General features: G+C 41.6%; 1 protein-coding gene across 2 annotated transcripts; it reads right to left on the bottom strand.

Annotated features, from left to right (window-relative positions):
- Positions 1–789: 789 nt before the first annotated feature.
- Positions 790–22350, bottom strand: CKAP2L (cytoskeleton associated protein 2 like). Of its 2 annotated transcripts, XM_081593539.1 has the most exons (9): positions 22295–22350; positions 20027–20093; positions 18050–18101; positions 15769–17003; positions 12359–12566; positions 8129–8284; positions 4882–4945; positions 3297–3486; positions 790–1884 (listed from the first exon to the last, which is right to left on the bottom strand). In XM_081593539.1, the coding sequence occupies exons 1-9, from the start codon at positions 22323–22325 to the stop codon at positions 1659–1661; spliced, it is 2229 nt and encodes a 742-aa protein (XP_081449665.1). In that variant the 5' UTR covers positions 22326–22350; the 3' UTR covers positions 790–1658. The 2 variants fall into 2 exon arrangements, with proteins under 2 accessions (XP_081449665.1, XP_081449666.1); XM_081593540.1 differs by lacking the exon at positions 20027–20093.
- Positions 22351–27355: the final 5005 nt, after the last annotated feature.

Raw genomic sequence — 27355 nt, 5'->3', positions numbered from 1 at the left:
ATTGTCAGAACCCAACAATGGAACCGAGACATCCTGCTAAGAACTGGCAATGGTGAAGTTGCTCTTTTGAGAACTAGGAGGGATATGTTTGACTCTTGTTGTCTGCTGACTTTGAATATTTGTTTTCTCCCAGTCCCATTTTCAGCTTCTGTGCCTTCTAAGCATTATTTGGCTTCACAGGTGAAGTGAGTCTGTCTATAAGGGGAGAAAAGGGCTGGCTGCATGGATTCCTGCATTTTCATTGTGGTGACAGTCTATTTCTCGTTGAGAGTTAGTCTAGTAGCTTCAGGGTTTTATAGCTCAGTTTTAGAATCTTGTTTTTATCAATCTTAGAGATGGCTCTGCTTGCCTCACAGTGGGAACATCTGCATCCTGTGTGAGGCTGGGGTCAGATCAAGGTGAGTTCTCCAGGCCTACTGGTGTTTGCCAGTTGTTGTTTAGTCACTAAGTTGTGTCTGACCGTTTGGGTCCCCATGGACTGTAGCCTGCCAGGCTCCATTGTCCATAGGATTTCACAGGCAAGAATATTGGAGTGAGTTGCCATTTCCTCCTCCAGGGGATCTTCTTGACTCAGGGATCGAACCCAAGTCTCCTACTTGTCAGGCAGATTCTTTACCACTAAGCTACCTGGGAAGCCCGTGTTTCCACAGACACACCCCTAATTCTCTAGGCCAAGCTACCATCACAGTTTTCTGTAATAAATAAGATAAATAAGCAGGATTGAACAAAGGTTAATTTTTTTAAAGATAATATAAATATTTAGAAAGCTGAAATCTACAATACATTGACTAGGTCCTTCTATACATTATATTTACACAGTGATTCTGATTGGGAAAGGTGACTGGGGAATCTCTGGGGCTTAGGTGGTCTTCTCAGGCCAGATGTCCCCTACAGAGCATAGAACTGAAGAGGCAAGGGTCCTCTTCCCACCGCTCTCTGCTACTCCCTTTCGCTTTTATCTGAAGCATTTCTGAATAATAAATACAAACTAGGTTTGAATATAAAAAGCTTAATGACCACCCCAATTCAGGATTGTGTATCATTATAGGAAACCAGGCACAGAGAGGATGGGAATTACCCCTCATCTCCAGGATCTGTGAGCGAAGTCAAAGATCACACAGAAAAACCATTTGTGATCTCTGAGCCAAGGCACGGCGGGTGTAAACTCATCAGCTAAATGAGGGCATTTGACCAGATGGTGAGTTATGTTCCATCTAAGTGGGGAAGGCCAGTGTCTATGCTCAGGTCTTTCAGGCTGCGAGGACCTGCCCTCTCTGCTAGGATGGATGCAGGAAGGAAAGTTTATTGTATTGTGGATCTGACCTCCTGATATAAAAAGTAAGTATGGTGGGATTAAGGTAGGTCAATAAAATTTAAAAATTTTCCATACTTGTGGGGTAAATTAATTTTCAAAAGTTGGAAATTTATGTATGCTGGAAAACTGCGGCCAACTCCAGTCTTAAATAAACCAGACTTTCCTGCGGGGATATAAAATTTGAGAGTCAGTCCCGGTGAATTACTTTTCAAGTTCCAGGGGCCCATGGCCTGCACCCACAATGCCTCTCCATTGTACAGTTTCTCCCAGGTCACCTGGGTAAGTGCATTTCTTGTCTCATGGAGGCTCTGAAATGTCTCTTAAAAAAGGAAGCATTGAGAAATTATGATTCAGGGACTTGAAACCCTAAAGTTACAGGCAAAGCCTCATTCTTGCGAAATATAAAGCACTCGGTCTCTTCCACTTCTAAGAGCTCGTTGAGAGAAGCCACCACGAGGTCGTGTTCCTGTAGCATTTCTGGGTAGCAGGACACGGCTCGTTCGATCCTGGCCGAACGCCTCACGGGTGTAATCAGCTTCATGTCCTGCACCTCTGGCATCCCATTTATCCTAAGAGAGCAAGAGGTGCATTCAAAATCTTGCAACTCATTTCAAAATTCTACTTATTATTTTTTTCTTATTCTCTAATAAAACATGAGAGAATTTCAACATTGGCTGATACAAGAGATGTGTCTAGGGCAGCTCTCATCCTAAGATGGGTGTTCCCTGAATGTTAGGATGAACTGGGTGGAGTCCATCTGTTCTCAGATGGTGTCAGCAGAGGGATTTCATTGAATGAAGTGCTAAGTCTGCTTTTGTTTGAAGTCAACTACTTGGCAGTTGGTGTTTGTTTATTCCATAAACTTCCACAGAGTTGACATCCTTTGGGGAAATTGGGCCTAACACCAAAAATGGCTGGACTAAAGAATTCAAAGACACTTTCTAGCTTCGACAGTAAATTATCCAAAAACATCTTTTAAGATGGTGGACCAAACCATAGGTGGAGACTGGAGCAAATTGGGCATCTTCCTGGTAAGGGCTTTAATGCATTCCTATAATAGCCTGAAAGATAAGCTGCAGAGAGTTTCCACAGAGTGAATCCTGGCCACAGGATACAAAATCACAGATTACGTTAGTCTTATAAAACTCATGGCCAGTCTGCTGAAAATGCTCCTAAAAATTCCCGAGCCAGTGAGAGGTGGCTTTCACATCAGCAGCTTACCTTCATCCACCCATGAGCAGAGTATAGTCAGGAAATGACACATCTGAGAGAGGTGTTCAGAGTGGGAGAAGCCCAGCTGGGCTCCCCAGGGAAGTAAGACAGAACTGTGGTCTTGGTGCTTTTGTTTGAAATTTTCCTTTCAAGAGCACGAACAATGAATGACATTGATACCCTGACACGGTTCTTTAAATTATTATGGATTCTGTCTTAAACTTCCACTTGTTTCAAAACCAAACACTTGATACATGAGCAGTCTCTTAACTGGTACAGGCCTGACCAGCCCTCCTTGTTCTTACAGACTATTCATGGCCCCTTCCTTCCCATAGCTCCAGAAGTTGCCCTTGCTTAGCAATTTGTGCAGCACCCCTATTCCTGACCCCCAGGAAAGGTGGATGGGATCTGCCATTGCAGGACAAATGAGGGTGAAGGGGGAGGACCGATTCCAAGAGGAAGGGGTGACTCCACTCCAACAGCCCTCCTGAATCTGGCAGCTCCTTCCTCATAGGAAGGTCAGATCTCCTTGGAGTTGCTGTGGTGGGGTGGGGTGTGTACAGAGAAAGGACTGTCTCCCTGGCATGGGCTCCACCTCTCCCCTCCCCCCTTTTCCCTTAACACCAAAGATGGATTAGATCACCTAGTCCTCATATGAGGCAGGAGTATTCATATCACTTATCTGCTGGTATCCCGGATCTTTGGAGGAAAAACTGACAACTGGACTTAATTTAGACCTGTGAACACAAAAGCTTTATAGTGTGCTTACCGAGGGATTGGGGTGATTTGTAATTTGATACCAGGATGACCATCCTGTTTTGACTTTGTTATTTGGGGTGTTACTGACATCTGTTCACTGTCTTTTGTGGAAAGGCAAGATGCCCCAGATTCCGTCTTCTTGGCCAGCTCTTCTACTGATGTTATATTAGTTTCAGCAACTAAGGAGCTAGAGGTAATTCCTATGTATATAAGGTCAAAAGGAAAGAGTTAGCAATTTAATACTGAAGCTAAAAAAATCAATACAGTGAAACAGGAATATCTCCGTGACTTCTTAGTGATCCTTATGGATTCCATATGCTAAATAAAGAGCAGCTGATTTGGAGCGGGACTTACACCTAGTTTTTCCCTCTAAGCCTTGTAGTAACACCCTGCTGCATTAAGCCGCCTCCTAACCAGTCCTCCACACAGAGTTTAGGCCTGTGAGACTGGATCCCTGTTACCCTTTCAACATTCTGAATACATCCCCAGTCTCTTATTCACTCTTGAGGGAGCTCCCCTAGTGACTAACCATTGGCCTTTTACCCTCATTCCACACGTTGGGTCAATTCTCCTAACTCATTAGGGTTAACCCACTTGACCTTCTGATCCCCTCCGACCCAGGGATGACCATGTGGCTCTCACCTTGGATATAGGTGTAAATGTCTTGTGTTACACAATGTGCATCATAGCCTAACCACCACAGCAACCAAAATGACGGGAAGGAAATTTGACTGAGACAGATAGATATACTGTGGCTGGAGGCTGAGACCCCAAGAGAGGCCAACAGGTGGAAAAGGCATGAATTCCTGTCTCTCTTCCTCTTTTTTTTAATTCTTTAAAGAACACTGCCATATATTATAAACAGATATCTGAATTGTAGCATTGTTCTCAGTAAGAGTACCATTGAGTATATATACTACAATCTTATTTCTAAAAGTAATGGGTTAGTTGGCTGTAATTCTACATGGTTTGATTGTTCCCCAAAGCTCAATCTACTCTTAATGGAAAAAGATTTGTCACCTTTTAAGATTATAAAAGTTATCCATTTTATTTTCTCAAGGTGTCTTCTCCCCAACCCCGTTCATATCACAAATACAATTATATATAATGTGCCACTCGCTATATTTGGCACATTTTTCATAGAAGAGTTCTCTAAAGGTTTTGGCCAATGACAGCAATGGTGAACTATGTGAAATGATTCCTGAGATGGCTATGTTTTAAAGGTAGAACATGAATTTGGAGGTATCCGGGTTGGTGGGCATATAACAATTAAACACATAACTTAAACTAAAGCACCTCTCCTCTCTGGCTCAGTCTCTCCTGGTAAAGAGCCTCTTGTCTTCTCTCCAGGGAAGCAAGTCACCCTGATCTAGGATGCTCCGGTGGAAACCTTTGTTTGGTGTTGGAGCAGTATATTTACTTGCAATAATAGAAATCAGTCGGCTGATGATAAAAGCTGAAAGGTCCACACCAGGGAAACCAAGAAGCGAGAGGCATTTCAGGGAACTTAAAATTCTTCTTTCCCTATATGTGTTCCTCAGTGACTTTTACTTGAGTAGCTAGAGGGAATGAATTTAAATACAAAATAGCAGTACCTTCTGTGGTTCTGTTTTGGTCTTGCAAAATATTAAGGACAACTTTCCGCAACTCTTGTATTGGCTAGAAGGAAGAAAATACACGAAAGGTATATTAAAAACATTCATTGAAAAAAATGATCCAAGGAATTTATGATGTTGTTTAACATCAAATAGACTTTTTATAACAAGAATGTTTCCCTTTTTAATCTCTTGTCTAACTATAAGTAACATTTAAAAGTCTTCAGTTTTAGCTTTACAGGAAAAATAAAGGAAGAGAAAAAATATTGGTTAAATGCTGGCATGCCTGACTTTAATGAAGAGACAAATTTATGGAATGTTGTCTATAATAAAATTTCTTTAAATCAAATTAGGTTTCTTATTGACTGACATAATCCCATCAAAGACGTATTCCCATATAAAGATTCTAATCCAAAGATACAGAACTAAGGTATACAGAAAATCTGTTATATGTTTTCAGTGTTGTCTTAACTGAAGCTTTGTTTTTATCATGAAAGTCATATATGTCAATACAGACAACTGAACAATAGGTCAAAGTTAAGAAGGAAAACCACCCATAACCCATCATCTAAATATAACCTTTAGTTAGCATTTTAGACAATTTTCCCCCAGCTTTTCCTTTCATTCTTTTATTTGGTAACATAATATAAAAAACACTAAACTAAAAGCTATCACAGAAAAGTAATTTTCTGATAAAATTATCTGAGATAGTCTTCCTTTTTTTCTCCCCTTCCTTTTTAAGTATGTAAACGATGCCATGAAACAGAACATCACAAACGAACAGTACTTTCTCATAGGAACACAGTATTTGGAGGCTGGTCTTCCTGACCTGGGACCCTGTATCAAATAAATAACAGATATAAACTGAAAATAGAGCATAAAAGCAAAGCTGTCTATACATTTTTACAAAAGCAAAAATGCTGTAAGCTTAAGGAAATGGGAATAAATGTACAAAATACATTATGAAGCATCTTAATTATATAAAACACTCATTAAGTGTAGATTTTCACAAGCTTCTAGTTAAAGATGATAGATTGAGTACACATTTATGCCTAATCCCTCTTGAAACTCTTCTGAAATGATTTTAAAAAGGGGTTAAAAGGAGGCAATAGCCACAGAGAATAGAAGAAATAGCAACAAGAATGTAGAAGGAAGAGGTAACCAGCTTGACCAATGAAAGAGTCAAATTCTATGCTGGCAGTTTGGCTGAGAAAGAATCTGATTCAACCCCAAAGTCTCTGAACGGCTCAGGAATTGCTGGAGGGCTCTAGAGCATCTGTCAAAAAGCAGTCACAACTGGGAATTGCCTGGCAGTCCAGGGATTAGGACTTGGTGCTTTCACTGCCAGGCCTGGATTCCATCCCTGGTCAGGGAAGATCCCAAAAGCTGGTGGTTTGGCCAGTCAGTCAATAAAAGCCATTAGACCTCCAAATCTACCCTGCATCCCTGAACTCCATGCAGACTGGTGGCTCTGTCCCTCCCACCTTCATCCCAACAGGGCACCAGGCATGTATGCTCCAAGTCTCCGGGTGATATCATGTAAGACTGAGGGTGGGAGTGTCTGTTGAAAAAAGGGATAAATGAAAGTTTCCATGCTGAAGGTTGAGACTCGCAGCTCCTTTTACCCCGATAACACTGGTAGCCCGGATCCTGGTTCTCAGGAAGGAGGATCAATGAGCCTTCTTCAGAGAATATGACCAACCTTAGAGGAAAGACCAGAAGATACTGATATTGGGGGTTCTTCAATCAGCTGACTCAGCCAGATCACTCTATGGTAAAGCCTCATCTGTGACCCGAGTTTTTAATAAGTTTTTAAAACCCACTTTATACAAACAGTCCAGTTCACCAGCATCTGAGTAAAGCCTGTAATGAACAATAGAGAATACAACCAAACAAACACCCCACTCTTCCTTCAAAAAAAGGAGATGAGAGAAGAAAAAGCATTGGAGAAGAATCAGGCAGTGCAGTCTGGAAGAAAAGGTAACTTGATAGTTCTGGTGAAAGGAGATCCCAGAATGACAACTGATAAAGATGGGGGTGAAGAATCACCAGTTGGCCACTCACTGCAACCAGAGAAGACCCGGCAGTGCAGCAGTGAAGACCTAGCATAGCCAAAAAAAAAAAAAAAAGAATAACCTGAAGAAAAGAAATCAATAGCATATAATGTTTGGAAAGTATTGAAAAATATAGATAATTATAGAAGAATTTGGAAATACTAAGCAAAGGGAAAACAAGAAAATTATTTCAGGAAAATTAGAAAACCATACTTAAAAAGGCAAAGTAACCATAGTATGTACTACGTGGATCAGTGTATAGTTCTCACCTATTTATGACACTGTGAGCACTGGACAGTGATCAGAATGTCTGTCTGATTCTAATGGAAATATGGAGGATAGTGACGTCTACAGGGGTGATGGGGTGTCTGTGTGTGTGTGCTGGGGATCTGTGCAGGTGTGTGTGAAAAAGAGGGTTAGATCCTCATCCTGCAGAGTTGGAAGTCTACAAATCATGTCTAAAGAGAAAAATCAAGAAGTAGTAATACTAGCACAGTATCTGAAATTATCAAGGTAACAAAATATTCAGTTTGCTGTCAGTGGGAAATAGGAGGGGAGGGAAATGGGCCTTATGGTATAGACTTTATCAAACTATTTATTTAAACTATGACCATGTAAAACTCTGATTTTGAACAATCATGGGAAAGGTATGGTAGAACATACAATGACATAGAAAGTGATATTATAGGGAAAAGAGTTTTTAAACTATTTGATGCAGTCTTTGTTAAATTATATAGAGACAGTGGTTTTACTAGGTTTAAGAATTACAAGTTATTTCATGAAATGGCTCTGAATGATTGATCTATGGATATTGATGTGTTGGGTTTAATATATTTTTTAGGTTCTTTATGGTGAGGTATGATTTTCTAAGTATTGGATATTGATGTTATACTATAATTTTCTATGCTGGTGCTTTCCATAAGTGCACATTTCTACAATGAGTATTAAGTGAGACATATTCACTTGACAAGAAAGTGACTCTATTTGTTTACATGTGACACTAGTTTCTATAAAATAAATATTTTAATTAAAATGTTCACAAAGGACATATTGTACTTCATATTTTGCATATAACTTTACGAAGTATATTAGAACCTTTAACATCACATTATATAACTGCCATTTTGCAAACAATAGAGAACTCATATGAAAGAGGAGTTTTAAGAAGTCACTCACTCAAGACAGATACTTACTGTGGCCCCATTTCTAATGGCCTCTTCGTAGAGCCCAATAACATCAAAGGTGCCTTTGCTTGCCAACAACTTTGCTTTGCAGATCCAAAATTTAGCAAATTTTTCAGCCTCAGGAATACTGGACAAAATGGCAAATACTTCATTAGAAAGTACACCCTGGAAAAAAGAAAAATACCCAGAGGTAATTGTTACTGTCTTGCTGTTATTTTCACATCTCCTAATACTTACCATAGCAAGTATGCAGAAATCAGTCTGATCAGTGTTTTTTTTTTATTATTAAAAAAATTCAATTTTACTGAAGTAGTTTATATAATAAAATGCACCTATTTAAATAGTTTTGAAGAGTTCTGGTACTGATCATTAAATTTTAAGAGTTAAGAGACCAAATAGAAGAATGTTTATCGTACCTCAAAGTAAGAAATTGTTCTACCTGTTTATGCAAAACCAAAACCAAACCAAACCCTAGAGTAATGAACCTTCTATGTATTTTTTACATAGTCATAATAATGTGAACACTGAATAGTGACCAGAATTTCTGCTTAACTAACAGAAGCATAAGGATGGCATAGGTGTGAAAGGGTCATGGATATTCATGTGTATGTGCTGGGGATCCATGCAGGTATATATATGTGTGTGTGTGTGTGTTTGTCAGTCGCTCAGTCATGTCTGACTCTTTGCAGGTATATATAAAGAAGGTTCAATCCCATACAAAGGAACTTTATAATGGCTTCATAAGTTTGGACCTCTTCTGCCTTATACCAAGAGCAGTGCAGTGACATGGACTAGAAGGAAATGGGAGCTACTACGCTCAGAAATCCAGGTAGTGGCACACTGAACCAAGCAGCACCTCCTGCTCTTCCTGAGATGGGAGAGACACAGGGGTAAGCTCACAGTCAAGAATCACCGATGTCTGAGGAAACCAACACTGCATGAAAGAGGCATGAAACTCAACAACCAGAAGACTGAACACTGGCGCAAGAAGTTGAGGGAGCAAAGAGGAATAAATTTTAAGAGTGTTGTAGTCACTATCTTCAGAGTGATAAGAAAATACTGCTGTCATAAAACCAGAATCAGTGTTATGAAAAAGAATCAATAGATGGGCAGAACAGTGGCACTGCTGAAGAATAAATCAGTGAGCTGACAATCCAGCTGTGGAATTCTTCCAGAATCCAGTGAAACAGAACAAAGAAATGAAGTATGTAAAAGAGTTCTGGAGGACACATCTATACTCTATATTGGATATATTTATTACATACATCTGTATTGGATACAATCCAATATCCATGTAATAGAATTTCTTCAAAGACACAGAGAAAGAACAAAGCTGAACATGCACTGCAGTTACAGAAGAAAATTCCCAAGGACTGAACAGAGAAACAAGTATTCGGACTGCAAGGTCCCCAGAGAGCTAAGCAAGATGGATGAAAAAAGACCCATACTTAGAAAACCAAGGATAAAAATAAAATTTAAAATTCTTCCAGAGAGGAAAAAAACAAAAAACAAGATTACCTACAGAGGAATGAGAGATTGACATGAGACTTTAATAAATCAACAATTTCAGATGCAAGAAAGAAAATGAAACAGTAACTTTCAAATCTTCCAGGAAAAACCATCTGAATTTAGAAATTTCCCCCACTCAAACTATGAATCCAACATGAGGATGAAATGATGACATTTTTATAAGCGTAACAACTCAGAAAGCTTACCATTCAAAAACCATAAAGTTATTAGTGAATGAGCTTTAGAATTCAACTGGAAGACTTGAAACAAAAATAATCACAAGAAGAATATGATATATACTTGCACACCATATTTGAACTCATACTTAGCACTTTCTTTTGTGATTTCAATTTATATGCTTTCTTTATGAAATGAAAACTGGATCAAACAAAGACATGAAGAAAAATAAAACAAAAAATACTGCATGTAAATTGAATTACTAAATAAAATGCAGAAATAAAGTTAAACATATATGTAATTACAATAAATGTACATGGGCTAAATGCACTTTTTAAAAGCAGAGAGTTTTCCATATTTTGTTAGAGAAATTAAACTGTATGTATTCATATCAGACATACCTTTAAAAATAAAGAGATAGGGAAAGATTTACCAGACAAATTGTAACAACAAAGCAGGTGTGGCAAGATTAATATCAGACAAAAGAAAAATCAGAGCAAGTCATGAATCTTTATGTACTTAACAACATAACTTTGAAAAATAGAAAGTAAATATTGATAGACAAAGTGACATTATGAAATCACAGTGCCAGTAAAAGACTTTGGTATATTTTTTTCAGAGAGCAAAAAAGGCAAGTAAATGAACAAAAAAATAATTGTGCTATTTAAAATTTCTAAGTGTGATCTAATTGATATCCATGTAGAATTTTCTATTCAACAGAGAATACATATACTTTTCAAACACTTTTGGAACATTCACCAAGGCTGACTAGACATTGAGATCAGAAATAAAATTTCAAAAAATTCCATCAAGCAGAACACACATAGGCTACATTCACCAACCACAATGCAGTATAATTAAAAATTGGCAGACAAGTAGCCAGAAAAACAAAAACAAACAAAAAAAACCAGACATGAACAAAACCAACTACATATCTGGAAGTTAAAATATATTATTCTAAGGTAACTTCTGGGTTGAAGACCTCAAAATGGAACTATCAAACTAGCAACCAACGAGAATGTGTCAGTTATTGAGCTTCAGTGTCTTAGCTCTAAACCCATCTTTTATCCTCTGCTTTGTTGTACAGAATTCTGTAAGTCTATAAATCACTTTCTGTTTTGACAGCAGTTCCTTGATGGGCTCAGCCAGTGTGGGGCAGTAGAGGAAGGCTGCAGGCTGGAGAAGAGAGGGGACTTCCTTTTTCTCGTTTGCTTTCATCACCCCAGTAACGGTCCTTCACTCTGGCAGCAGCAGTTGGTTCTAGCCTCTACCTTTTTTTCCCTGGCATGCACGGATCCTGCCTTACTGTGCACCTTCAGAGGCAAAAGCCCCAACTGGGTAGTTAGCATCCTTTTCTCCAGGTCTGAATCCTAGCCCAGTAGGGCCCCTCCTGCAGCTCCTGTGGCACCAGCATCCTTAGAGCTGGAGTCCCATTTACACCAGGGTTTGTCTCTGCCAACTTCTAGCTTCTGATGTCCCCAACCTCTCTTCATTCCCCTAGACCCACTGGATGCTAGCTGCTTCCTGCAGTTACTGCCACTGTTACCTGAGATTCATTTCTGTCTTCAGTTCTGTGTGTGGCACCCCTATCTCCTTTGATGATTCCTTTATCATTTCTGTGCACCCAGGCTCACAAACTACTTTACAGGCAGCATCTGTGCCTCTTTGTGATGTGTCCATAGAGTCAGAAGGGCCTGGGCACTTTTGACCCCCAAGGGAAGCCGTTAAGCAGTGACCATGGAATGACTGATGCCACGGTTTCCTTGCCCCAGTCAGGAGAGCTCTGAGAGACAGACCTGCACTGTCTCTGGAGCTCCCCGGTGGGACTGTGCTACAGTGACCCTCCATGAACTCTGCTTGAGACCACGCCCTGCCTGCCCTCTTTCTCCTTCTGGTCCCACATCCCCAACTCCCCTCCCACTTGTCCCTTGGAGCCTCTTCCTAGTAAACTACTTTTACACAAATTCTCCTCGTAGGGTCTGCTTCCAGGGAACTCACATAAGACACAGTGAAAGTGATCTTCATATTACATTCTTTCTACTGAGATTGCTTGTGTTTCTGTTTTCCTGACTTGACTCTTAACTGATATGAAACATTACCTAGTCAAACCTGAAGGATAAGACCAAAGCTAAATTTGGAGGCTAGGCCTTGCCTTTTGACTATAGCTTCACCTCCAAATGTCAGATGTGAACTCTTTGGACCTTGATACACAAAGAAAGCAAAGTTCCTTTTGGATCATTCCAGATCCAGACTGCTTGGGTTAATTTCCCAACTTCTCTGGGCCTCAGCTTCATTTATAAAGTGAATATAGTAATAGTTGTTATGATAATTGTATGAGATAATGTAAGTAAAATGCTTAGAACAACACCTGGCATACCAGGAGCCATTATTGAAGTATGTTTCATTATTATTATTACTATCACTCCTCCCTATTAAAAGGAGTAGCTAAACTTCTACTTAGACAGAGGTTGTCTCCCCGAAACTATACTTAAGAAAAGTGTTTAAAAACCCTAAGACTTGGCAAAGCTTTGGAAGATTATCCTTCTCACTCACCCTTTCAATGAGCTGCAGACATTCTGTCAGAGTGTTGTTAATTTTATTGGACAGTTCAAGTTGTGCTTTCTTTTCTTCCTCTTCTTTTTCCATACTCTTCCAGAATGAAATATTCATTCCCTCTATTATTTTTCTTTTTGTTCTAAGCTCCATAGGAGGCCGTTTATAGATTTTCCCCTTAGATTTCCGCCATTCTTCCAATTGTTTCCTGTTATACAATTAAAATGGGGAATGGTTTTAGGGTTTTTTTCTGATACATGGTTAAGATTCCAAAGTACGACAAGCATAGATTAGCACTGCACACCTTCAACTGCAAAGTTGGGAGAATGTTTTAAAAACAATTTAATCGCTACGGAGGCACTGGTTGCTCCCACCCTTCAGAAGGTAGATGCCAGATGGAGTACTAGGATTACAACATGTGGTTAGCATCTCCATCTTCAAATTTCTTAATTTCCTGATTGTTACTCAGTCGCTAAGTCACATCTGACTCTTTGCAACCCAGACTGCAGCATGCCAGGCATCCTTGTCCTTCACTATCTCAATAATTCCATGATTATTTTTCAATATTATTCCCTGAAAATTTTTGTTTCACCTGTATGCTACTTCTGACAATTGCTTTCTTAAGACATCCCTCCATCTTCGAGATCACTAACTCAGCACTCCATTTCTCTTCTCATAAGCTCTGTATCTGCCACTCAACCAGATGTACCAAACCTATATTCAGCCCTCAGTAGGGTCTTGGCCACTCAAAGCAATCCACTTGGCCCAGTTCCTTAACCCTCTCTTGACGACACAGGACCCCTGCTTCCCCTAACAAGGTCAATAATTTCAGGGCTCTTTTCTTAGGTAGCTAATCTCTGATGGCACCAAGTCCTAGGTCTCACCTTCCCCACACTGTTCACACTCTGCACTCCTGCTTTGAGGCAGACAACACAGACTACCATTGGGGGCGGCACCAAAACATGAGGACCCAAGCATCTGCACGCAGGCTCTTCAGCTTCTTTAAATCACAACTACACGTTTATGACTCACAAGTGTACATTTCAGCCCAGGTCATTCCCTAGGACCCCAAACTTTGTAAAACCCTCTGCCTAATTGATGCCTAATCTGTTATTTGATGTCTGGCAGGTACTTAAAATTTAATATCGTCCAAAACAAAGCTCTTGATTTTCATCTGTAAATCTTTTCCCAAAGAGCCTTCCCTACATCGGTAAACACTATCCCAACTTACCCAGCTGCTAGGGCCTAAAACTAGGAGTTGTCGTGAGTAGTCCTTTCTTTCCTCGCATCTGACACATCATCGTACAGTCAGTACTGCTTCTGTCTCCACTGCCACCATTCTTGGTCCAGTGCACCATCACCTTCTGCCTGGAATGCTGCAGCAAGCCTCTTAAGTCACCTCCTTGCTTCCACTCTAATCCTTTTCAAATTTATCCTGTGCACAGCTGCTGGTGATCTTTACAACGTAAACCAGAGTCACTGCCAGGAACTTCTCATGGCTTTTGCTATAAAATTAAAAATGTTTTCCATGGCCAGAGGCGCAGAGCATTGTGCCCCCTGCCTACTCCTCCAGACTCACATCTCACCCCTCTCTTGCTCACTCCCTGCCATCCAGGAGCCCTGGCTTCCTTCCAGTCACCTGACCCAAGCTCATTCCGGTCTCAGGGCCTTGAATTATCAGTCTTTGGTCCTCTACTCAAATGATACCTCCTTGAAGGGTAATTGTCTTTAATTCATCTTATTTAATCAATGTGTTGATTTTCTATTAATATCTTCTGCACTGGAATGCAAGGTCTGTGAAGATGGAAACCTTGGATGGCCTAGTGCCTAGCGTGGTGTTTGGAACACATTGTTTAACTGCTGTAAAATTCACCTTTTCTGGCACACAGTTCTGTGCGTGTTGACAAATGCATGAATATCATGTCACCGTGATGACAATCAAGATATAACACCCTTAAAGATTCCCTGATGTTTCTTCGTGGTCAGCCATGCCACCCACGTCCAGCTCCCAGCAATCAAGGATCTGTTTGCTGTCCTTATCATTTCGCTATTGCCAGAAAATCAACAACTATTAACGCTCTTAGAATTTGCCTTTTCTAAAGTCAACTCATTCCCAGGACTTGAAAGCCATAAATTTATTATTCTAGTACTTTCCATACACACACCAGAAAAAAAAGTTCCCTAAGAGTAGACTGCGACTATGCACACACCACTGTATCTCTCAGTGCCTGACACATTGTAGGTGCTGAAGGAACACTCCAGGAATGAGTGAAGATCTATTCCCTCTACAGACTCCTCCTTTTTTGGTCATCAACGCTGGCCAATTGTAATCAGACTATCTTATGATCCACTGTAGGTTATGTGGTCTAGACTGTGAGCTCCAGGGTAGGGACCCTGACCTCCTTGTTCACCAGCTCCAGGTCTTTGCATTCAGTTTTCTCTCTGTTGTCTTTCTTCTGGTCACTGTCCTTTTCCCAGCCCAGATGTCACTGTTGAAAGTAACTCCCCGACCCTTCTATCTAAAAAAATCATCCCAGCCTCCTTCTCTCAATCACCTCACCCTGAATCAAGTTGTTTATTTTCTGTTTCTTCAGGGGGCAGAGAGCTTGTCAGCTGTGTTCAGGGCTGTATTAGAAAATAAATACTGCCTTCACTTCACTCAGCTACACCTTTTAGCTACCATCTTATTTTATGTGGTCCTTTTGTCCTTGCCAGAAATCTCCTTATTTTCTACTCCAACCAAGTGTACCGAGGTGCTTCTCCTGGGATGTTCACCACATCATGAGAATATATATGGTCCTGTGCAGAAAGTGTAATGAAATCCTTTGGCTCAGTTTCAAGCATCACCTATGTTAATGCCTGAGGTCCTGATTTCTACCATCTGAACTCTATGTGAACTGCTTATTTCTCTCTGCTTCAGTTTATTTTCCAAAACTTGGCCTGCTCAGACTCATAGAAGTTTCCTGCTCCTTCTTCCCTGATAACCTTTCTGGCTTTATGCACTAGTTGGCTTGATGAGGGATTACCATCTCTGAAGCTTCTATCTGTGCAAGTTCACTACTCTGGCTCCTCCTACCTTGCTTCTGTTCTGTCCCTGTGGGGCACTTCCTGCATGAATAGTCTACCTCTGCAACCCCTACTTCTTGGTCAACTATTTTGCTTGAATTTCTTTAAAAAAAAAAAATTAAAAGAAAAACAAACAATAAATTATTTCAAGCATACAGAGATTACAGAGAACAATGTCCACCCAGTTCTATCAAGTCTTAATATTTGCTTTGAATTTTTAAGAGTTATAGCTAAAAATTACCCAGGAGCCATTATTTATGACCCATTTCCTGACTTTAGCACTTCTGATGGTCAATTTGCCTAGCCATCTTAATTTGCAAAACTCTGGAATTAAAATAAAGTACCTTCGATCCTCTGCTGTGATCTTCTTACTTGGATTAGTTTCGGCCCCATCCAGGACTCCTCTTTCACTTACTGTTGGGCCACCAGCTTGAGTCCGGGGAGCTGTCTTGTTTAGAAAACAATTCTGGGGAGGAGCGCTTTTGAATTTGGAGTCCAGAGTCCGTGCTCTTTGTTGACAGCTGTTGTTGCATTTATTTCCAGTGGCTCCATTTGCTCTTATGCTAGGGGTGCTTGGAATGATGGAGTTAAAGCTGCCAACAGTCAAATTTGGCCTTTGGCTTACGGCTTTTGAGTTCTGCAGTGCATATGATGTCCGAGGTCTACAAGCCTGAGTGGATTTACGATCTAGCTTAATGTTTGGATGTCTGTGGTTACATCCTCCTTGAAGCACATTGGGGTGTGTACTGGGTTTGCTGTGTTTTACTTTCTGCTCAGTAACAGTGTATGACTGTAACTTAGTTTCATTTGGTCTTTCATACTTACTTCTATTAACCTTTATAGACTTTATGTCCTTAACCACTGTTTTCTTTGTGGCTTGAGTCCTATTAAGTGTCTGGACAAAGTGAGAAGGAAGGGTTTTTGGGGGTTTTCCCCCTGGTATTATAAGGTTTGCTACTCTAGAGAGTTGCTGAGACTTCCCTGGTGGAACCCTGATTTGTGTTTCAACAAATGGTTTAATAACTCTCTCTTTCAGAGCAGCACTATTCACTGAGCTTTTGCCCAAGACTTCTCTAGTAGGAGCCAAACTGCTTTTGGTTTGATTAGTTTTGGGCTTATTTATGGTCCAGGATTCAGGATTTGGCTTCCTTTCAGAGTCTGGTAAGTCTTGGCGCAAGTTCTCTTTATTCATCTCTTTTAGACAGCCACCCCGGAATTCATTTTCAACATGGGTATTGTCCACAGGGTCTGTACCTTTAGCAGTTCTTTGATCTGTTACCTGCTGCTTTGCAGTTTTCAGTTCCTGTATATTAAGTGATCCCATGGTTTCTCTTGGCTGTTCTCCATCAGTGGACGATCCAAATCCATGCAGTTGTTGACTATTGCCAGGAGGCTTACTGTTTGGGTTAGAAGAAACACTTTCTGAAGTGAGCCTTTTGCCTAGTTTTGGTGGCTCCAACTTTGGCCTCTGGGACCTGGTGATATTGGCAGATCTGGACTGCAGTTTAATGCTGATGGATCTTGTAGCTTTGACAGGCAAGGCAACATGGTTGGTAACATCCTTTTTGGGTCCAATAGTCTAAAAAGACAAATAAATTAAAGGTAAAAACATTAGTCCATTTTTTTTAAAGTAAAAAAAGAAACTAGTTATTTTGTTGATAACTTAAGAAAATTGATCCTGACAAAACAAAGACTCACTAATAGATGACTTTTATAACTTGAGTTCCTATTAGAAATGTATTAGAATTAATAGAACTCTAATAGAATTAAGTAGAGATGCAGTGAACACACAAAAATTGTTGTTTAACAAAATAAACAAGTACTTGCTGAGTGCTATGTCCCAATGAAGTATCCTTCCTGGAATTCCGGAAAGATACATACATAATAAACTTATGTTAGGGTACCTCCTCAGTTCTTCCTCATACTTGCTTTTGTTTTTTTGTTTTGGTTGCATCGAGAGGCAAGTGGGACCTTAGTTCCCTGACTAGGGATCGAACCCGCGTACCCAGCAGTGGAAGTGCGGATTCTTAACCACTAGATCACCAGGGAAGTCCCTTCCTAGTACTTTCTATTGCTACACTAATTCTCTTAAAATAACACTGCCTTTGAAAGGTCAGAGTGTCCCTCAAGGAACACTGTCTCATCCTGGAGATTAGTGGTATGGAGTGGTGGGAGATGCTGGCAGGCTTGAGATACTTTGAGACAGCTCTGAATAAGCATCAAACATCTCAGTATAAAGTGAGTCATATCTGTGAAGTTAGGATAGGGTTTTAAGGTTAGATTCTACATTATTCATAAGTAAATACTTCAGTCATGTGACTTAATTTTGGATAAGAAAGGGAGGACTAGGTAGCAGAAAACTGAAAACTAGGGAGGGGTATTTAGAATTAATATGGTAAATAACAGGAACAGGCCACTGAGGATTCTACAGCATCCACACTGAAAGCAATTACTTAGAAAGGAGAATCTGTCAGAGATTTATTTACTAGGGAAAGATAAGTCAGTGCGCAGAGCTATGACTTTCTGTTTTTGGTTTGGTAATATGATGAATAATTACTATGTAAGTTTTGTGAATGTGTAACCAGAACCACTTGGCATTAAGGGCAAAGACTAATTTCTACTTACAGATTTAGAAGGTGGAGGATTTGGGCAATTATTCTTGGCTTTTAGGTAAGGCCTAAAAAAGATGAAATAAGATTAATTCTTAGTACAGAAGAATCAGCAAGGCTTGGGAGTACAGTGATTAAAAATATTAAAAATTACTATGGTTATAATTTTAAATCATTAGAATTTCCATGTGGTTAAAAAATGTATAAATTATAATTAATAAAAAGTCTCCTTATCATCCTTTCCTTAGTCCTATTATTCTACTCCTAGGTGACCATGACTACTCTTACCTATTTTTTTTCTGTGATCCTTTCATAGATGTTCTATGCATAGATACAACATTCTAATAATATTAATAAAATATGTTTTTTTCATATCTGCATAGTCTTACTCATTTAAACATCATTCCCTGAACATTGCAAGGTGCCAGGCACTAGAGATTCAATGCCAAATAAGATAAGTGCTTCTTTAAAAAGCGTGTTTTCTATGAGTCTGTTTTGTAAATAAATTCATTTGTATTAAATCAGCTATACTTCAACTTAAAAAAACTTGCTTGTTTTTTAAGTGTCCTCAACTAGTTAATTTTTAGGTGAGGAGAGTGATATAAATAAAAAAACATAGAGGCACACGTGAAAACTAGCTAATGAGACAGAAAACTCAAAAAAAAAAAAAAAGATAGAAAAGTAGAGGGGAATTTAGATTCAAACTTCACGGATCATAAACTGCCAAACAGGAACTTTGAGCAAAACTTGATGTTTGTTTCTCTGGTCTTGGATGCACATCCCAGGAGGGCAGGGACTGCTTCATTTTGGTAAGCACCTTATCTCTAGAACCAAGAGTGATTGACACATTATAGGTATTAAGTGAATTGTTGAATAAATGAATTAAGTTGATTTATTTAATCAAGGAAATTGAGTCAAGTAAAAACGCACAGTAAAAGAAGGCAAGAATATACAATGGAGAAAAGATAGCCTCTTTAATAAGTGGTACTGGGGAAACTGGACAACTACATGTAAAAGAATGAAATTAGAACCCTTCCTAACACTACACACAAAAATAAACTCCAAGGGACTTCCTTGGTGGGCCATCGGTTACAACTCTGTGCCTCCAATGCAGGGGGCATGAGTACGATTGCTGGTTGGGGGAACTAAGATCCCACATGCCATATGGCTCAGCCAAAAAAAGAAAAAGAAAAAAACTCAAATTGGATTCAAGATCTAAATTTAAGGCCAGAAACTAATAAACTCTTAGAGGAAAACACAGGCAGAATACTCTTTGACATAAATTTCAACAAGATCCTTTTTGACCCACCTCCTGAAGTGATGGAAATAAAAATAAACAAATGGGACCTAACTAAACTTAAAAGCTCTAGCACTGCAAGGGAAACTATAAACAAGATGAAAAACTCAAAGTAAAAAGAAGCTAAAACAAAGGCTGAAAGCTAACTTTGTAAAAATTTGTTTTCGACTAAAAATTCAGCAACACGTTGGGGAGAAAAACCTATCAGTGCTAAGGTAAGGGTGGTGACACCATTGAGATGACAAGATGTTGACAAAAGGGAAAAGTGAGGCCGTCATAGTCTGTTTGCCTCCACGTCAGTGCTAAGAGGAAGACCCAAGTACACTCTCAGGCTAGAGGATGGGGCTGTGCAGTTTACAGAGGATGGATTATATAACTGGCTCTCATTTTAGAAAGAAGCACCAGGACCAGGACCATCCCTCTCCCAGCAAACAAAGCAGAGATGGGAGAAGCTTCCAGCATTGTAGGTGCTACCACAGACCCTTCTCTCTCACCTTGGGAGATTCACAATAATAATGCTTTAATCTTTGCCAACATTTTTTCATGCCTGCACCAAAATGCCCTTTTTGAATCATATTAGGATCCTAATGCAGTCTGAGCAGACTGCAAACAAAAGGGCTGTGTTTTGGCAGAGCTTTAAACTGCCATTAGCAACCAGGGCAACAGAACTTGCATAACTATGGGAGACAGACTCACTTGGTGTTTTGGCACTTCAGTTTTCCCTTGGCTGCTAGGTATTCCTGCAGCTTTCTCTGCCGCTCTTCTGCAAAACAGGCAAGCAAATAACAGAATTTTAGCTCAAGATTTTAACAAGCTCACTTATATTCTAAAAGAAGGCACTTTTCTGTGTTGATTTTGGCATTGGACCATAATGTTTTAAAGTCCCTAGCCCTACAGATTTGCCTCCAGGTTCACATCAACATTGACAATAAAATTTATATGTCTCATTCTATGCTAAGCTCTTTACACTTATATTACTTCCTTTAATCTGTACAAACATCCTATAAGGTATTTTACAGTCTGAAATTTAAACATGGATAAATGCTATACAGGGAATTTCCTGGTAGTTCAAGCAGTTAAAGAATCTGCCTGCCAATGCAGGAGATCCTGGTTTGATCCCTGGGTCAGGAGGATCCCCTGGAGAAGGAAATGGCAACCCACTCCAGTATTCTTTCCTGGGAAATCCTATGGACAGAGGAGCCTGGTGGGCTACAGTCCATGGGGTCGCAAGAGTCGGACATGACTTAGCGATTAAACAACAACAAAATGGTATACAAAGCCAGACTTTGAAACCAGGTTTATTCAACCCAGAGCCCTTGCTCATAGCCACTGTTCTCAGCTACAACCTATCAAGCTTTGCATGAAGAAATGCTATCACTGGCCCACCTGAGCTGGCGAGCTCAGGGCTTGTTTTATTAATCCTTCTGACAGGAATGATGATTTTTGCCCACAGACCCTTTCTTTCGGAACTAAGGACAAAATAGGCCAGGCTGGAGGTTCATGGCAAACACCTATCCATATAGTGACTTTCTTTCTAAGCAAGCCATCTGTGAGGGGATGAAAAGTCAATATTTCTCTCTTCGAGAAGTTTCAATCTGGTAGTGGTGATAAAAGCGGGTCAAAGAAGGAACTATGGGAGTCCAGAGGCAGGAACTGAGTGAGGGGAGTGGGCGATTGGAAAAGGCTAAAATTAAAAGATGGTTGTGGTGCTGGAAAAGACCCTTGAGAGTCTCTTGGACAGCAAGAAGGTCAAACCAGTCAATTCTAAGGGAAATCAACCCTGAATAATCACTGGAAGGACTGATGCTGAAGCCGAAGCTCCAATACTCTGGTCACCTGATGAGAAGAACCAACTCATTGGAAAAGACCCTGATGCTGGGAAACATTGAAGGCAGGAAGAGAAGGGGACAACAGAAGACGAGATGGTTGGATGGCAACACCGACTCAATAGACATGAGTTTGAGCAAACTCCAGGAGACAGTGAAGGACAGGGAAGCCTGGCTTGCTGCAGTCCATGGGGTTGCAAAGGGTCAGACATGCCTTATCGGCCAAACAAAAACAACAGCTATAGGGGGTGCAAAACAACTCAACCTCATTTAAACTGAGTTGCCCTGTGTTTTGATAACTGGTTCTGATCTTTCTCCAGGAGACAGCTGTGTTGAGAGGGCTCATGGAGCTGAGAGATGTGGCTGGAATCCCAGTTCTATGATGTCTACTAGCCAGTTAGCAAACCTTGCTGAGCGGGTAAAATGGGGCAGAAATGCCCATTTTTAAGGGATGTTGTGTAAAATGCCCAGGACAGTGCCTGGGCCCTGGGAGACAGTCAACAGGTATTATTGCAGAAATTAACAAAACACTGTGCCTTTTGGAGCAGGTGACAGGTATCTGGGCAGGAATATTTAAAAAGTCAACAAAGGGCTCCAGACACATTTAGAAAGTCAGGGAGCCTAGGACCCTCAGCATCGATGCAGATTTAACCCATCAGCCTCCAGGGCGCGTGTGTTGCAAGAAGACCTCCGCGTCTGGGTGAGATCCGCCTTGACAGCTGTCACAGCCAGCTGGGGCGGGCGGCGTAGCCCCGAGGGCCACAACCCGGCTCCGCCAGAAGCCAAATCTGGGCCGCGGGAGCGCTTGGCTTTCCACTGGTTGTGCGATCTCGAGCAAGGACCCTCGGTTCTTTACCCAAACGAGGTGACAATGACAGCTTTTTGCAGAGCTGCTGCGGGACTCTTTGGGACGGTGCCTGGGAGGCGTGGCCCCGCGCACAGCCTCCTAGACCCCCAGCCCCGTTTTCTCACCGATGCCTGGAGCGTGGGCTTGGGTCAGCCCCCGCAGAACCAAAAACGCCCACGGGGAGACAGAGGCAGGCAGGCAAGCGATCGGGTCACTTCTGCAGAAAGGACTCACTCGGGGTCCTCCCTTCGTCCCCGCCCGTAAGACACAGCTGCTGGAGGTCATACTCACCCGCGGCGGCGGAGAGTCCAGGCCGCACCATGACTCTCAAACGACAGTTTTTCTTCAAAGGCCGCGCCTGGAGACAAAGCCGGAGCGCCGCGCTGCGTCCGCTCTCAATGGCTCCCGTGGGTTTGAAACCTGCCAATCGGAAGCAGGGGAGGGCGGGTCCAAAGGAAATAGACCCATTTCGGTTGGCTCTACCCTTCAAGCCCCACCTTGGGGCCATTTGATTGGAAGAATGTACAGAGACAGGGCCGTTGGCTTTGAAGACTGCTGGTTGGGCGGGAGGCGGAACCCTCCCCACCCCTTTAAGGATGCGGTTTCTGGATTGCTGCTCTTTCAGTTACGAGAAAGGTGGCCAGGACTGGCGACGCGGGGGTGCACCCGGGCCCCACAGACAAAACTCCTCCGCCTTTTCAGATCCTAAGGTTCATATAAAAATAGTATAAAACCAAAATGTTGACTTTGGCAGCTCCTCACGAGTATACTTCCTACTTTTATGGGTCTCTGAAGTTAAATGATCTTAGTTCTTAGTACAGCAGTTCCTGGGTGCTCAGTCACTTAAGTCATGTCTGACTCTTTGCGACCGTATAGACTGTAGCCCGCCAGGCTTCACTGTCCATGAGATTCTGTAGGCAAGAATACTGGAGTGGGTTGCCAGTCCTCCTTCAGGGGATCTTCCCCACCCAGAGATCAAACCCGCATCTCTTAGGTCTCCTGCTTGGCAGGATTCTTTGCTATTAGCGCCGCCTGGCAAGCCCTAGTACTGCAGGGTGACTCCTCTTGTTTTTCATTACGGTAAGATAAACAAAGCAAAGCTTACTATTTAAGCCATGTTTAAGTGTACAATTCAGTGTCATTAAGTATATTTACAATGTTGTACAATTATCACCACTGTAAAAAATTAATAAATAGGAACCCCCAATAGATTAGGGAGACCAGCAGGGGGCGATATCATATCCTGTGACTACAAGTTAAGTAAGTGAAAGTTGCTCAGTCATGTCTGACTCTTTGCGACCCCATGGACTGTATAGACTGCCAAGCTCCTCTGTTCATGGAATTCTCCAGGCAAGAATACTGTGAACATAGCAAGCCCAATAATAAGAAGAAAGACTCCTTTTCCCTGACAAAGACTTGCCAGTGAAAAACCGGGGACTCAGTTTATTACAATCCCCTTCCCCCAACTTTCTTTCTCCCCTCTATAAAAGCATTTTTCTTCACTTGAATGTGGTGGCTTGCTGTGGTTGCAGACCTCAAATTGCAATTTATGTAATTATACTGAAGTTCTTTCAAAGTTTAATGAACAAATTATAAACTGTAGGCAGTATTTTCCTTGCATTAGTTTATACAATTAAAAATACTAGTGTTAAAAGTGCTCTTAAAAAAAAAAAGACACATTTCCTTCTGAATGAAGTTAGCATTCTGTCAGTAAGGAAGAAGGGGAGATGGTGATTGTGTGGACTACTAACAGTGTTCATCATATTCTTCTCTCTCTGATGTCACTTTTAAGATATCTACTATAAACCTACTGACATCTTCCAAATCTGTATCTAGTTCTAACTTCTCTTGAGTTCCAGACACATCATCGTCTGCTCATTGTACCTGGGTGTCCTGCCAGTAGCTAAAATCACGTGTCTAAAATGGTACTCATTATGTTTTATCCTGGAGCTTAGAACTCCATGCGTGCTCAGTTGCTCACATGTGTCCAGCTTTTTGTGACCCCATGAACTGCAGCCTGCCAGGCTCCTCTGTCCGAGGGATTCTCCAGGCAAGAATAGTGGAGTGGGTTTCCATTTCTTCCTCCTGGGGATCTTCCCCATCCAGGGATCGAATTCATGTGTCCTGCATCTCCTGGATTGGCAGGCGGATTCTTTACCACTAAGCCACCTGGGAAGTACTTCCACCAAAAATACTGGTTAAGACACCACTGCTCACCCACTACACTCAGTGCCCACAACCCTGCATCAGGCCACTGCCGACCAACGCCTCTGTCAGAGACTCCTGGATACACACGGGCAAGTCTGAGTCAGTCTCTTTTGGGGTCACTGCTCCTTTCTCCTAGGTCCTGGTGCACACAAGGTTCTGTTGGTGCCCTCCAAGAGTCTGTTTCCCCAGTCCTGTGTAAGTTCTAGTTTCTCTATGGTGGGGTTAATGGTGACTTCTTCCAAGAGGGCTTATGCCATACGCAGGTCTGCTTTACCCAGAGCCCCTTTCCCTGTGGCAGTCCACTGCTGACCCATATCTCTGCAGGAGACACTCAAACACAGTTCTCTCAGTCTCTGTGGGGTCTCTGGGTCCTGGTGTGCACAAGGTGTTTTTGAGCCCTCTGAGCATCTCTGGTGGGTGTGGGATTTGATTCTAAACATGATTTCACCCTTCAGCTGGAATCAAGATTGCCAGGAGAAATATCAATAACTTCAGATATGCAGATGACACCACCCTTATGGCAGAAAGTGAAGAACTAAAGAGCCTCTTGATGAAAGTGAAAGAGGAGAGTGAAAAAGTTGGCTTAAAGCTCAACGTTCAGAAAACTAAGATCATGGCATCTGGTCCCATCACTTCATGGGAAATAGATGGGGAAACAGTGGAAACAGTGTCAGACTTTATTTTTTTGGGCTCCAAGGTCACTGCTGATGGTGATTGCAGCCATGAAATTAAGAGACGCTTACTCCTTGGAAGGAAGGTTATGGCCAATCTAGATAGCATATTTAAAAGAAGAGACATTACTTTGCCAACAAAAGTCTGTCTAGTCAAGGCTATGGTTTTTCCAGTGGTCATGTATGGATGTGAGAGTTGGACGGTGAACAAAGCTGAGCACCGCAGAATCGATGCTTTTGAACTGTGGTGTTGGAGAAGACTCTTGAGAGTCCCTTGGACTGCAAGGAGATCCAATCAATCCATCCTAAAGGAGATCAATCCTGGGTGATCATTGGAAGGACTGATGTTGAAGCTAAAACTCCAATACTTTGGCCACCTCATGCGAAGAGCTGACTCATTGGAAAAGACCCTAATGCGGGTAGGATTGGGGGCGGGAGGAGAAGGGGACGACAGAGGATGAGATGGTTGGATGGCATCACTGACTTGACGGACATGGGTTTGGGTAGACTCTGGGAGTTGGTGATGGACAGGGAGGCCTGGCGTGTTGCGATTCATGGAGTCACAAGAGTCGGACACGACTGAGCGACTGAACTGAACTGAACTGAACTGAACCATTTTACTGGGGCTTCTTTGAGCTTGGACGTGGGATATCTCCTCAAGTTGCTCCAGTGCCTTGCAGCCGCTGCTCTAGTGTCGCACAGCTGCCGCTCCAGTGTAGCAGTGTGTGCATGGGACCTTTTGAAGGAGGTCCCCATTATCTTCATTACCTCCACCATAGGTTGTCCCCAGGTAAATAATAGGAAGGGAACAGAGCCCCACCCATCAACAGAAAATTGGATTAAAGATTTACTGAGCATGGCCCTTCCCATCAGAACAAGACCCAGTTTCCCCCTCAGTCAGTCTCCCCCATCAGAAAGCTTCCATAAGCCTTTTATCCTTCTCCATCAGAGGGCAGCCAGACTGAAAACCACAATCACAGAAAACTAACCAGTCTAGTCACATGGACCATGTCCTTGTCTAACTCAATGAAACTATCTGCCATGCCGTGTAGGGCCACCCAAGATGGACAGGTCATGGTGGAGAGTTCTGACAAAATGTGGTCCATTGGAGAAGGGAATGGCAAATCACTTCAGTAGTCTTGCCTTGAGAACCCCACGAACAGTATGAAAATGCAAAAAGATAGGACACGGAAAGATAAACTCCCCAGGCTGATAGGTGCCCAATATGCTACTGGAGATCGGTGGAGAAACAACCCCAGAGAGAATGAAGAGATGGAGCCAAAGCAACAGCAACACCCAGCTGTGGATGTGAGTGACGATGGAAGTAAAGTCTGATTCTATAAAGAGAAATATTGCATAGGAACCTGGAATGTTAGGTCCATGAATCAAGGCAAATTGGAAGTGATCAAACGAGAGATGGCAAGAGTGAACATTGACATTTTAGGAATCAGCAAACTAAAAGGGATTGGAATGTGTGAATTTAACTCAGATGACCATTATATCTACTACTGTGGGCAAGAATCCCTCAGAAGAAATGGAGCAGCCATAATAGTCAACAAAAGGGTCTGAAATGCAGTACTTGGATGCAATCTCAAAAACAACAAAATGATCTCTGTTTGTTTCTAAGGCAAACCACTCAGTATTATAGTAATCCAAGTCTATGCCTCAACCAGTACAGAATGAAGCAGTACAGAATGCTTCATTGGAGTACAGAATGAAGCAGGACGAAGGCTAACAGAGTTCTGCCAAGAGACGCACTGGTCATAGCAAACACCCTCTTCCAACAACACAAGAGAAGACTCTACACATGGACATCACCAGACGGTCGACACCGAAATCAGATTGATTATATTATTTGCAGCCAAAGATGGAGAAGCTCTATACAGTCAGCAAAAACAAGACCGGGAGCTGACTGTGGCTCAGATCATGAACTCCTTATGCCAAATTCAGACTGAAATTGAAGAAAGTGGAGAAAACCACTAGACCATTCAGGTATGACCTAAATCAAATCCCTTATGACTATACAGCGGAAGTGAGAAATAGATTTAAGGGACTAGATCTGATAGACAGAATACCTGATGAACTATGGGTGGAGGTTCATGACATTGTACAGGGGACAGGAATCAAGACCGTCCCCAAGAAAAAGAAATGCAAAAAAGCAGAATGGCTGTCTGAGGAGGCCTTACTAATAGCTGTGAAAAGAAGAGAAGTGAAAAGCAAAGGAGAAAAGGAAAGATATACCCATTTGAATGCAGAGTTCCAAAGAATAGCAAGGAGAGATAAGAAAGCCTTCCTCACTGATCAGTGCAAAGAAATAGAGGAAAACAATAGAATGGGAAAGACTAGGGATCTTTTCAAGCAAATTAGAGATACCACGGGAACATATCATGCAAAGATGGGCTCAAAAAAGGACAGGAATGGCAGGGACCTAACAGAGCAGAAGATATTAAGAAGAGGTGGCAAGAATACACAG

The sequence above is a fragment of the Giraffa tippelskirchi genome, chromosome 4 (assembly GCF_054371585.1).
Source record: "Giraffa tippelskirchi isolate mGirTip1 chromosome 4, T2T-mGirTip1v1.2.pri, whole genome shotgun sequence".
Taxonomy (NCBI): Eukaryota; Metazoa; Chordata; class Mammalia; order Artiodactyla; family Giraffidae; genus Giraffa; species Giraffa tippelskirchi.
The sequence above is the reverse complement of the archived record's forward strand: the minus strand, read 5'-3'. Positions and strand labels throughout refer to the sequence as shown.

Coding starts and splice junctions, on each gene's coding strand:
- CKAP2L (XM_081593539.1), bottom strand. CDS start 22,325: ATGGTGCGGCCTGGACTCTCCGCCGCCGCGG. Junction 20,094..22,294: donor TGGACTCTCCGCCGCCGCGG/GTGAGTATGACC, acceptor CCTGTTTTGCAG/AAGAGCGGCAGAGAAAGCTG. Junction 4,946..8,128: donor CCATTAGAAATGGGGCCACA/GTAAGTATCTGT, acceptor TCTTCCTTCTAG/CCAATACAAGAGTTGCGGAA.